This window comes from Microcebus murinus, chromosome 4 (assembly GCF_040939455.1).
Source record: "Microcebus murinus isolate Inina chromosome 4, M.murinus_Inina_mat1.0, whole genome shotgun sequence".
Classification (NCBI taxonomy): Eukaryota; Metazoa; Chordata; class Mammalia; order Primates; family Cheirogaleidae; genus Microcebus; species Microcebus murinus.
In genome coordinates this window covers 96166317-96179134 of record NC_134107.1, presented here as the reverse complement: position 1 = coordinate 96179134, position 12818 = coordinate 96166317, and the positions used below count along the sequence as shown (strand labels likewise).

Sequence of the window (12818 nt, the reverse complement as noted above, 5' to 3'; positions counted from 1 at the left end):
TTATCTTATTTATAGGTCAACAATGGTGACCATTTCATCCAAAGCAGATGCAAACCACACCCTTTTCAGGGAGCTCCTCACATAGCCCCACATGACCAGGGATGTGAGCTGTGCACTCAGGGAACTCAAGCCTAATAAAAACATGATTCAGAAAACAATTTCTGGCCAGGCGCGGTGGCTCACGCCTGTAATCCTAGCACTCTGGGAGGCCGAGGCGGGCGGATTGCTCAAGGTCAGGAGTTCGAAACCAGCCTGAGCACGAGTGAGACCCCGTCTCTACTATAAATAGAAAGAAATTAATTGGCCAACTAATATATATATATAAAAAATTAGCCGGGCATGGTGGCACATGCCTGTAGTCCCAGCTACTTGGGAGGCTGAGGCAGAAGGATTACTTGAGCCCAGGAGTTTGAGGTTGCTATGAGCTAAGCTGACGCCACGGCACTCACTATAGCCTGGGCAACAAGCGAGACTCTGTCTCAAAAAAAAAAAAAGAAAACAATTTCTTTCAAAAGCTTCCGTAGCAAATTCCAAAGCCAACAGGATTTAGGATCATTTCCTATTTCAAGTTATCAACAACCCTGCTCTCTTCTATTATGATAGAAAACTTGAGTTAAGTAAAAATCCTTCCCTCTAGATTCCCCAGAAACCCTTTCTCTTTGTCCCATGGCTAAATTTTACACGTAGTAACACAGATAGTTAGAGCCAGCAAGGACTTCAGTGGTTAAGTCCCATCTCTTCATTTTACAGCTAAAGAAACTAAGGGGCTGCCTGCCTTCTCATTCAAAAAGTATTTGTTATAAGATCAGCTGTGGCTTCCAGAAATTTCTACCATGTGGAAGTTTTTCAGCGAAGAAAAGGAGGGCCTATCCCTCAAAAAGGCTTGGGCATAAACAGAAATAGGGTTTTCTTGATGAACTATTAATACTTTGAAGAGAACCAGGCAAGGCACTATCCACAGAGAAACCACTTAGTTGAGACCGTCTGAAACTATGGATTTGGACTGAAAATAATAAGCACTACCATTTATTGAGCAACTACCATGTTTCAGGCCCTAAATCAGGTACTTTTGGCATGCTAGTCTTCACCACAATCTAAGAGGGCTCTCTGAAGGCCCCGTGGAGTCAGAAGGCTCAGGAGAGAAATAGAAAGCACAGCGAGCCAAGCCCAGGGTGGCCAGGAAGAGGGGAAGAGCCTGGCAGGCTGGCAGGGAGACACCACCAGCATTTCCCCCAAGGGGCTGCATTGTAAAGTGAACTGCTGAGTCACATCCTGTTTGGGTGGGCACCTGCCCCAATCTTCAGTTGACTGGAAGAGGGGGGTGCTGTGGGGAGGTCTGTGCTTTGGGATGCTTCTTGGCAGAGGACCCAGAAGGACATGATATAAGGACAGAGCCTAGGTCAGCAGATCCTGTGTTGGGATAATGAGAGAGATCGCCCCCAATCCTCCTGGTACTTGGGTGTTGGTTTTCTGCTTTATTTTCTCTAAGTTAAGCATAAATGTTTTATATACACTTTGCTATGTATGATCTAAAAATAATAATTCTCTACCACCCTTGGATGTTCCAAGAGGACAAGATTTAGCCTTTAGTTAAATTGCCAAGTAAATGAAATACATTAACACCTTTTTGTAGTATCTTCCCATCCTGGGACTGTGACAGATTGCTCATTACCATCTCTATATCCACTATCCTTTTTTTCCTTACTAACAGAACCCTGATTTTATTCTACCAGGTAAAAAGGACAGCTGAAGGACTTACATTTCCCAGTCTCCTTTGCAACTGGGATAACCAATGAGATATAAGCAGAAATTATTGGGTAAAGTTTCCAGGAGTAGTCTTCGTGGAGCCATGGACATCCCAGTGGTCTCCGGGGTGGGAAGAGGGTGTCCCTCACTCCCCATATCCCTGCGAGGCCCAGAAAGTGTGCCTAAGGGAAAGGGCAAGACCTGAGAGACTTCTCTTTCTGCTGGTGAAGCCGGAGGATCTCCTCTTCCTCCTCATGCCACAGCTTCTCTCGCAGTTGCTGCATCTTCTCTCGCTTGGATTCCAGCAGCCGCCTCTGCTCTTGCTCAAGTTCTTGGGCCACTGCTTCTTCCATGGCCTTTAGGGCAGCGTCTGAGAGCTGCTTTGGGGGAGCCACAGGCTCTGTGAATCGCCTACCATGGGTGGGGAACAGCATATCACTACAGTTTTAATATCCACCTACCTTTTGGCATTAAGGTTCATACGGGTACAGAACATCACACATGGAATCCTAACAGAGGGCCCACAGTCAGGAGACACGTTTGCAGGTCAGGTTACCCACAGGCAGGCTAAGATACAGTCATCATTTGTTATACAGGACAAGTCACACTGTGGCTGTCTAAGGCCCCAAGAGCCTAGGGAGAAGAGTGGCACATAGCAGACTCTCAGTAGACCTGGTAGGTTGTGGCCCAAGATCAAAATCTGATGCTGGCAAGAGCTGGCAGCAGGAGGAAGAGAGTGAAGCCCTGTCCCTAATGGACACTTCCTCAGAATGGCTCTTCCCATCTCCTCACAAGGGCTCTGCTTGCTCCTTGAGGCTCATGCCAGCAATTCTGAAACAGTCCCCAGAGACTGCTCTCCATCTCCCAAACTGAGCAAGCTCACAGAAGCAGCAGCATGTCTCCTAACCCTGAGACTGCAACAGCCAATGGAGGTCCATGAATAAGAAACTCTTCTCTCATACTCTAAGGGAGCCAGGAAGAGATGCTTCCCTAAGCCAAAAAATGTAGCAAGAATAAACAGGAGTGCTGTGTTCCCTATCTCTTCATGGGGGCACGTTTTCATCTGTTAGGGTTAATTCACTGTTTGAAAATGAGCAAAAGAAATTTAGAACTAACCTGGATGCACAGGTGGGTGATAACATAAGGAAGAATGGTATTAGTTAAAACGATGTCTGAAAAGTAATAAGGACTGTTATTTTGATTGTTTTCTGGTTCTTGAAGGAAATGCCTGAAGAGAAACCCTGAGAACATTCTGAGCAACAAAAGCATAAGCAGGATAAAACATTCTGACTCTCAGAGTGATTTTCCTAAAGGTCAGTATGTGTCTACATTTCGGGTCCCTCAGTCTCACAATCGGTTGGCAACTGGTCTCACCACCGTCGTCGCCTGTTGCAGGCCTGGCACTGGCCTGGGCTCAGTTGACCCCAGCGGGAAAGTGTGGGCATGACCCAAATCAAAGAGGGCCGGGTGAGAGTCAAACAGGGAACTCAGAATCCCTTCTCCCTCCAGCTCGAACACACGGCAGATGGAAGGCAGCGGGAAGGATCAAATTAAAGAGAAAAACAAGGACTTAGGAATCCCACTGTAGCCCCTTGAGACTAGAGACAGAAGGAAAACAGAAGAGGCTACTGACGACTCTGAGCTACTGTTAAGACCTTTCCCAAAATTGTAACTCAGACCAGAAAAGCTTGAGCTATGCCTTCAATTCTTTCCTGCTCCCACCTCCATTTACTTACTCCCTCCTTCCAAATCGTGGCTTCCCCTCAGACCCCTGAGGCACATGTGGGAGATGTGGCTGCGTGTCCTCTGAGGATGCGGCCCTCGGAACGAGCCTTCCCGGCAGCTCTCCGCCTCATCAACCCTCCAACTCATTTCCAGCCTTGGCTGGGAACATCTTTTTTCCCTGAGATGGTACCTTTTAATGTCTCTCTCTCCTGTGGGCTGCGTAGCTATGTGGAGCCCTAGGGACAGATGCTGGGGAAAGACGGGGCATCAGACCGTGTGGTGGCATGTGCCCGGGCTACACGTGCCAGTGAGCTTGCCTGCACACTTGGCACGCAGGCAAGGAGGGCTGTTCTTCAGTGGGCCTCTTCTCCCTCACCCAGTTTGAAAGATCTGTAATAGTACCTTAAACTCCTAGCTTAGGTCCAAGACAACAAACAATGCCTAAAAGATCCATGAGACAGTCGGGAAGTTGAGGACTCCAGAGGAAGAGGCAGCTCTGATTTCTAGGCCAACTCCTCAGGTATCGGAATCAGTGAGACCCAGTTTCCAACAGTGAGTGACAAAGGGGAGGCTCTGCAGGAGCATAATCATTTCAGGCTAGCCACCAAGTAGCGCAGAGACACGTGAAGGAAAGCAGGGAAGGAAGGAGGGAGAGACGAAGGGGAGGACGGAGAGGGAGAAATGGCACCCCAGGAACATTCTGAAAAGGCTGTACTTCCACTAAGGCTGGGACAGGAATCAAAGAGATCACAACTCATCTCATATTCAACCTGGAGGCTTGATTCATTTACTCTCTTCTCCACAAACCCTCATGAAAGATGCTGGGAAGACAAAGGGGAGGATATTCCTGTTTTCCAGTCCCCGCCTGGTGGCCACAAAGCATGCCTAGTGAGCAGCACTAGGCTGCTGGCCGGCCCGCCCGCTCCTTCTGGCCCACCCTCTGCTCCCAGCCCTACCATGCAACTTGACCACACCTTTGGAAGCTGAAAGACACAGAACTACTCCCACAAAACCCAGAAAACCAATCAATTCCTAATGTATTACAGCTATAAAGATTAATAACAAGAAAGTTATAGGGCCTGAAAAGACTCAGGAAAGGAACAGAAGGCATTTCCTTGAGGAAACTGAAACTACATGGTCAAGCAAAGTGTCTCTGAGACCCCGGCACGGATGGCCTCGCTGGGATGGGGGGAGAAACACAAAATAAGGAGATTAATCAACCAACGCAGCTGGGAGGAGCGGGGCAACCCAGGCTGCCTGGGCTTCGCACTGGAGGTCCTGGGAAGACGCCCCTCGGACCTCTACCCGGCTCTTCCTCTCTCTGGACTGCATCTGTCTCCTGTCCTCACAGAAAGCACCCTGATCTGGCTGTCCACAGCCATTGAGGTGCCTTGGGAAAGCGGCACCGTCCTCAGCATCACAGCTTTCTTTGTAGTATCTATCACTATCCAAATAACGTGGCCACTCCTTCCTCACATCATTCCTGCAACGTTGTGGTGACGACATGAGATCACAGCTCATGTGCCCTGCCAGCTCTCAGTGACATTTCCTGTGAGTGATCGGTGCATGAACCTGTCTCTGCTCAACAGTCAGTCCTGTGTACCTGTTTAGTTCACAGAGGAAAAATGTATAAATGCTGGCACCTGTCTTTCTCTATGCAGAGAAAAGGAACAGCGCTGCAGACTAAAAGTCAGAAGTCTAGGGCTCTAGTGACTAGACTCTGGTCCTAATTCTGCAACTGACCAGCAATGTGAACTTGAGGAAATCCCTTCACCTCTCTGAGCCTCAGTTTCCTCATCTGAAAAAGGGATAAGGAGGGAAAGGTGAGAATGGGAAGAGAAAATGATTTCTAAATGTTAGAAGTGCAACAACATAGGTGAATCACAAAAACATATGGAGCTTTGAACCCAGGGACAAAAGATATATCCTACATGCTGCATAATTCCATGTATATGAAAGTGGAGAACTAGAAAAATGAATCTATAGAAGCCAGAACCACGGAGACCTGAGGTCGGTGGACCGAGTAGGGCATGAGGAAACTTTCTCAAGGGACAGAAACAGCCTATGTCTGAGCTGAGTGGTAGTTACGTGGTGTGCACAGATGCAAACATCACTTCAGATTTGTGTCCTTCAGTATAAATATCTCAACAAAAAAAAATTTAAGAGAAAAACAGTGCTTGGTAGAAGAGGTAACATGACTTAGCAGGTTTCTGCTAATGAGCCAGGAGGTATCTCCTCATCCACCCTTGTACCCCAAGTCCTCATCAAAAGCCCCAGGGCCCTAAACTAACCCCAAGTGAGGACTGGTGATGGCTGCGTAGGGCTATCAAGGCTGCACACGAGCACCAAGGATACACTCAATCTCTCCCTACACTCCCCCGCTTCTGGGCTGAAGACAGAGCTTCCCCTCCCCACCACCCAAGAATGAATGGGCACTTCAGTAATCCACACACAGTGGGGGACAGGGGCAGACACATAAAACTGGCCCTTACACCTCTGGAGAGACTGGCGGGGTGGTGCTGACTGCCACCTTCTCCTCGAGCTCCTCTGCCTCTTCCTGCCCAGGACTCAGCTCCTCAGCCTGGGAGTGCTGCTCCTTGCCCCTCTCATGGGTGGCAGGTGGGCTTGGGGCCTGCTCCCTTGATGACAATTGTGTTAAAGCCAGTGGGAAGGCGAGATGCTCACGACACTCCCCATTTGGGGGCAAAAAGCTATGATGGGACAAGAGAAATTGCCCCAACAAAGTTTCCCCACCTCAGGTCTCAAACTTCCATCTCCTCTCCCTGCCTCTCCCTGAGCTGTCTGTATTGAAGACCAGAGACTCCCACCCCACGTGGGAAGCAGGACCACCACGGCACCCAGGGAGAAGCTCTGCACCCAGCAGGTGCTCAAGGGATGCCGCTGAATTGTTGCTACTTGGGTTCCTCATGACTCATTCGAACCTGATGAATTCTAAGACTGGCATCTTTCTTTTGCTAGGGGGACAGAGAACTAGCAAACATACACTGTGCTATGGACCAGGCTAGGATGCAAAAGTCCTCTGAGCTGGCATCAGGGTGACCAGGGGCTCTGCGCCCTCTCCCTGGGCCTAGCACACAACAGGACTCCTGCTGGGTTTGCTGAATGACTAAACGTGAGATGTCTACTGAAGGGAAGGTGCTGGTGGGGAGGGGACAGGAGAAATGGCTCCCTTGGCAGGAATGGAGCAGCCAGGGTGACAGCAGTCTCTGCCCTAGTCCGTGGCAGGGAGGCAGCAGGGTCGGAAGAGATACCTTCTTGTTCAATAATTTCTAAGTTATCCTAATCAGACTGTGTACCCCAATCTCAGTTGTAGACTTGAGGACTAGGAAGAAGCAGATTTCCACAGTCCCCAGCTCCCATGGGACACTAAGCAGAACCTCTGCTGCTGCTGCTACTTAGGCTGCAAACCCGCCCAGCTCTCCCCTCTCTCTCTAGGCCCACCCAGCCCCTGCTCTCTCAGCACTAGCACACGCACTACACACAGAGGAGCCACCACCACTGGAGCGCTTCCCCTTCATCCTTACCTCTGGAGGGGAACCGGTGGGCTGGGGCTGGCCACAGAGTCCTCTCCATGCTCTTCTGCCTCCTTCCATTCAGGCTGCCCCTCAGGGGCCTGTGGAGGCTCTTCTTCAGAGGACTGGCTGTGAAGGGGACTTTGGAGCTGCTCCCCGCGCAGAAGTGGAGGAGACAACCTGGTCAGACCAGCTGGAGCCGCAGAGTCAGGCCCCTCCATTTGGAGAACAGGAAGAGAACTGGGGAGTGCAGTGTGTGGACCTATGTCAATCCCTCCTCCCAGGCTAGATCCCAGCCCCTGTCCCCATCCCCGTGGAAAGCCACAAGAGCAAAGGCCAATATGCAGGAAGGAGAGACTCTCTCCTAAGCTCCTTTTGCCTGGACTAGAGTCAGGCTCCCCAAGTCCCTGCACTGTATTTGCTTGGTCCAGGAGAAAGAGCTGAACACACTCACAAGTGTACTCATTCCCAAAGTCCACCATCACCGGGGCCAGGGAGGGATGGGAGAACTGAGTGGAAAATGGGGAGAAAAAGATAAGCCAGACTCAAGTGGTCAGACTATAGAAAATGCATGAAGCTGTGAGATGGTTTTTTCTGGTCCCCAAATGGAAAGGCTGCTCTCCTTCCCTCTCATCATGGGGCTCAGGCCTGAGAAACCAGGAGCCCCTGTCACACACTCACACACGCACACGCACACGCACACACACACTCTATTGCACATACAGAGTTAGCACAGCCATTTCTGATGCACCAGAGCCTGGCTCAGGGCTCTAAGCTACAGTACGAACCCTCCAGCATGACTCCCCTAGACCTCCGGAGGCTGCTTCAGCCCTGCCCTGGGATTGAGCACACACATGGCTTAATCAACCCAACCCAGCAAGGAGGACCGAGCTCTGACCCACAACAGTGCACAGAGTACACCCATTTTCGTCTTGGTGCAGAATCAGAAGATCCACTCATGCATGCATACATACACAAACATTTACATATCTGTGTGGGCATACACATATACACACGTGCACATGCACACAGACCTTGCAAGACCATCCAGCCAGTTCATCACCTGCACAGTGAGCCATGCCATCCACCAAAGCCAGGAATTCTGTCCAAGTCCACACCATCCTGAAGGCACACTATGACCTCCCTGAGGTCAGCATCCCACATACTGTACCTCTCCAGGCCTTTGGACTGCTTGCTCTGCAGCTCATCCTGGCTGGACTGGCTATCATCCTTGTCTTCTCTTCCTAACTCCTGGGCCTACAGGCAAAACAGTGAAACATGTGTATTAGAAGGGTCATAATTTGGGTCCCTCCACCCTCCTGACTCTCATGCTTAGGAAAAAGCACTGAGAGGTGGCTCTCTAGAGGATGGGACCCTATAGGACACAGAACAGAGCCCTATCTACCATACAATGAGGCTTCCCAAGCTTTGGCTAAGCCCCCAGGCTCACAGCTGCTCCCTAGGTTGGCCTTGCTGGCCTGGGGAAGATGAGACAGATAACCACAGACACTGTATGCAGAGTCAGAAGCCAGAGGCTAAAGAGGAACACACAAGACAAGGAAAACGCTGCCTCCTGCTGCTGGAAGCCTGTACTGCCAGCTGCAGAGAAAACAGAGAAATCCATGAATACCCCAAATCCACAAAGGACCAGATTAGCAGCGCCTGTTTCACAGGCATGCTGAAATTAAGTGGGCAGGACAGGGGCAGCAGGCAAACACCTTAGAAAAGAAGAATCCTGGAAAGATGGAGTCTGGGTGCAACAGGAAAGAGCTTTGCCCCAGACAAAAAGGGCACCAGCTGCACCTGGACCGTGGAAGATAAAGTGTTCCAGGCTCCCCTGAGGACCCAGGTCCTGCCAGTAGACAATGATGCACCCTTCCCAGTCAGAAAAGGAAGTAAAGAAACCAGAGGAGGAAACCAGCCACATTGGCACTCTTCAGAAAGGGGACACCACAACAGTGCATCCTAAATAAGCCTCTGGCCTAGCGCTACTCAAGACACACCATTTCCTCATCCTCAAGTCAGCTCCAGGGTCTCATTTTTGTGTACATCTTCCATTAAAAAAAATTTTTTTTTCATTTTAAAGCTTGAATGTCTAGGCAAATTTAGCAAGTTAAAAAAAAAAAGGGACTATTCTTAATCATCTCAAATATTTTCCACAGGGTCATGGTAATATAATCTGCCTGGGGTCAACCCTTTGTTCTAGCACTTCCTACCTGGGAAGTCTGTCTCCCTCACTGTAAAATGGGATAGCAAAACCGCAGCTCACAGGGCTTCTGGTGAGGATTAAATTAGATCATGTACGTAAAACCCAACTCCTGGCCCAAAGAAGGCATGCCATAAATGTTAGCTCCTCTTCCCACATTCCTCTCCCTCTCCCCCAGCCTAAGATAAAAAAGAAAGAAAGAAAGAAAAGAAAGGAAGAAAAGGCTTTGCCAGTGCCAGTCCCCATTCTAGGACCTGCACTCCTTCTGTCACACTGACAGGAGCCCCGTCTGTTCTGGGACACAGGGTCAACAGGAGAGGTGGGGCAGGAGACAGCACACTCCGTCTTCCCCAGTGGGGTCCCCAGCCCTGTGCCCACAGCCCCCACACCTCTCCACTGGCAGCCTAAGTCCCAGCAGCTGTGGCCAACTCTGCCATCTGGATGGGTGAGGAAGGGCAGGGCCTGAACTAAAACCCAGCTCCTCCAAATCACATTAAAAATAGAAATGCTGCTTGAGAGTACCTCCTGGTGCCTGCAGCAGAAGGGCTCCCTGCCAGGGCTGCCACTCTTCATCGCATCAGCCCGGGCACAGCCTGCAGACAATGGCAGGGCATGCAGCCTTCCCCAGCCCAACTCTTTCCCCTTCCAGTGTTCGACTCACAACTTGCCTTCCCCTACAAACCACACCACACTCATCAAATTCCTCCCTCTCTCACTTTTCAAGAAAAAAAAAAATTCACACAGCCCAACTCCATTTGACAAACTAAAATATGAGTAATAAAGTGGGATGATTGTAATAAAAATGTGGGAATTGAGCCTGGAGTCCTTTCTGACCCTTCTTGTTTCCTCTTCGGTCTTTCGAGAAACTGAACTAGCCCCACTGCCAAAGAAGGGATACTTTGGGAAAACGCCCAGACAGAGGGTCTTCTGGGTAGAGTTTTACTTGCTCCCTTGACTCCTTTGCCCTAGAAAAGGAAGTAAAGAAACCAGAGGAGGAAACCAGCCACATTGGCACTCTTCAGAAAGGGGACACCACAACAGTGCATCCTAAATAAGCCTCTGGCCTAGCGCTACTCAAGACACACCATTTCCTCATCCTCAAGTCAGCTCCAGGGTCTCATTTTTGTGTAAGATCCAGTCCTCAGTTAAACAAATCACGGTGCATTCATACAGCAGAAGGCTACACAACCAATGCAATGAATAAGTGGGACCTACCTGAAATAGCTTAGAAATAAGTCAGGGGTCTGTTCTTAAATTTAAAAAGCATATTCACAGGAAGTTTTAATAGCACAATTCTAATGTTTATGGGAAGAAAAAAGTAGAAAATAAATGTTTATATGTACACAGAAAAAATTCTGGAAAGGCGCATGGAAAATATTAATGGAAACCACTCATACTCCCTGCCTGTGGGAGTGAGACTGCAGGAAGTGGATGACTTGGACATTCTGTATTGAAATAATTTTATGATCACTTTTCTAATTTATTATGAAATTTATTATGCTTATAACTCATTATGATCCTTAACTGTGGTAATGGTTTTAAAGGTGTATACATATGGTAGAACTTATCAAATGGATATGCAGTTTACTGCATGTCAATTATATCTCAATAGAGCTGCATACAAAATATTTTTTATTATTATTTTTTTATTTTAGCATATTATGGGGGTACAAGTGTTAAGGTTACTTATATTGCTGCATATAAAATATTTTAAATAAGAAAAACTAGTATAGTTCGCCCTGTTCCTATACTTGGGCGACATGGAGAATATGGCAAAATGGGCAAGAGCCCACGGGAAGGAGAAAGGGGACCGCATCTACAGTGCTGAGGCTGCTGCTCTCTCTTCCAGCTCCACCTCCCTGCTCAACCCCTCCATGCCCTGAAGATGGGAAAGAGCTAGAGGCTAAGACCTGCAAGAGAGTCCAGGGTCAGCCAACCTGAGCACCCAGAATTGCCCACACCTGGATAGGCCAGTCACCAGGTATAGCCTAGGGCTTCCTCTGCCAGGGCTGGCTGCCTCAAGGGAGTGCCTCATGAGAACCAAATCCAAGTCAGGTCCTGCTACTGCTTTATATCAAGCGACATGCCCCAAAAAGAGGCTGCTGGCCTCACTGAGTCTTAGGTAGGATTTAAAAATCTTTTTTCCAGCTCCCAAGTAATTCTGATATTGGCCAGGCTTTGGAGCCAGAGCAATGGAACCTACCCCTCACCCCACCAACTGGGTAACTTTCCCACTTACCTACTGCCATAGGGGCCTCACAATTCACATGCTCCAAATCCTTCCTGACTAATGCTACCTGCCCTTGTCTATGCCTTCGCATCTCTCCAGCACTGCAAATAGGGTGACCAAAGTCCAACAGGGACCTGGTGGCTGAGTAGTGGTCCAGGAAGGCTTTATCAGAAAAGAAAATGTAGGCCTCAAGTGCAATCAGCCTTAACACTCTACCCTGTCCGCAACATGCATTTCACTAACGGCTCCCAGGCTGGGTTCATATTAAACATCTTTTTGCCTGTTTTACCCAACAAATTTCCATTTTGCCCAAACCAAATGCTCCCTTTAACTTGCAGAGACCATGTGCCACAATTGCTCTTCTCTTAACCAACCCACAGAGGAGAAAAAAAATGATCTTCTTGGCTCGAAGCTCCTAAAGGACAGGATCTGTGCTTGAGTCATCTTTGTACCCCACGTGGGTCCAACATCGTCCATGCCTGCCCTGACCTTACCTCTGGCAGGGGAGACAGACAAATAACCATAAAGCAAAACAAGAGGCATTGAGGGGAGCAAAGAGAGGGAACAATTCATCCTGCTCAGAGGAAGTGGTGTCAGAGGTGGCCCTCCAAGACCATGAAAGAGCTTGCCAGGACAAAAGGGGAAGCAGCACAGCAAGCAGGCAGGCAGGCAGCTGGGTGGGAGGCAGAGCAGTAGCAGAGGTGGAGGGAGGGTGAGCTCCAGAAATAGTGAGTGGCAGACCCAGCTGGTGTGGGGGGTGGGAGAGCTGGGCATGGGGCTGGAAAGGATAGATGGGCCAGGCTGGGAAGTGCCTTGAAGTCCACTATCTACATAGTGCTTTGCACACGAGCAGGTGGTCCACTCTCAGTTGCTGAATAAATGGATAAACAGATAAATATATGGGGGAGGGAGGCTTTAATTCATAGCAGCAACAGGGCAGGAATGGTCAGAATCTCCATAGGGGCACAGTCGGGGCCACGCCTTAATGAATTAGAAGGGAGAGAACTTCCAGAAATGGATCCTGGCATGGGCAGAGCTCAGCTCTCATAAAGTGGCTGCCAGGGAAAATGAGGTCCAGCCCACCACCTGGAAAGACTCACCTCCCGATGGGCTCCACCCAGGACTGGGGAAAGCACGTCAACATCCCGCAGGTACTCTGAGATCCGGCTGCGAAAACCAAAGTCCTGGAGACAGTGGAGACGGGGAGGTCAGCTCTGCCTCTGTCACAGTCAGCACCCACCTGGGTCTCCCCCCTACCCAACTCCAACTTTCCAGAAAGGTGTCCACCATGTGCCAACCAGGCTCCATGCCAAATAAACATTTCAACATCTACTAATTTAATCTTCAAAATAACATTGTGACTAGATGGAAAGATACA

The 12818-nt window shown here is 49.3% G+C and overlaps 1 protein-coding gene across 3 annotated transcripts in view; it reads right to left on the bottom strand.

The window, feature by feature from the left end:
- The window catches only part of LOC105876071 (centrosomal protein of 164 kDa), a 62917-nt gene that overhangs the window by 14207 nt on the left and 35892 nt on the right, over positions 1-12818 (bottom strand). For 2 of the 3 annotated variants that reach the window (XM_076002540.1, XM_076002541.1), the window contains exons 10-13: positions 12541-12624; positions 8176-8261; positions 7017-7244; positions 1948-2157 (exon numbers count right to left, since the gene is read on the bottom strand). In XM_076002540.1, the coding sequence (XP_075858655.1) occupies positions 1948-2157; positions 7017-7244; positions 8176-8261; positions 12541-12624 (608 nt within the window). Of the gene's footprint in view, positions 1-1947; positions 2158-5963; positions 6111-7016; positions 7245-8175; positions 8262-12540; positions 12625-12818 lie in introns of all 3 variants that reach the window. The other variant, XM_076002542.1, reaches the window with a different exon arrangement.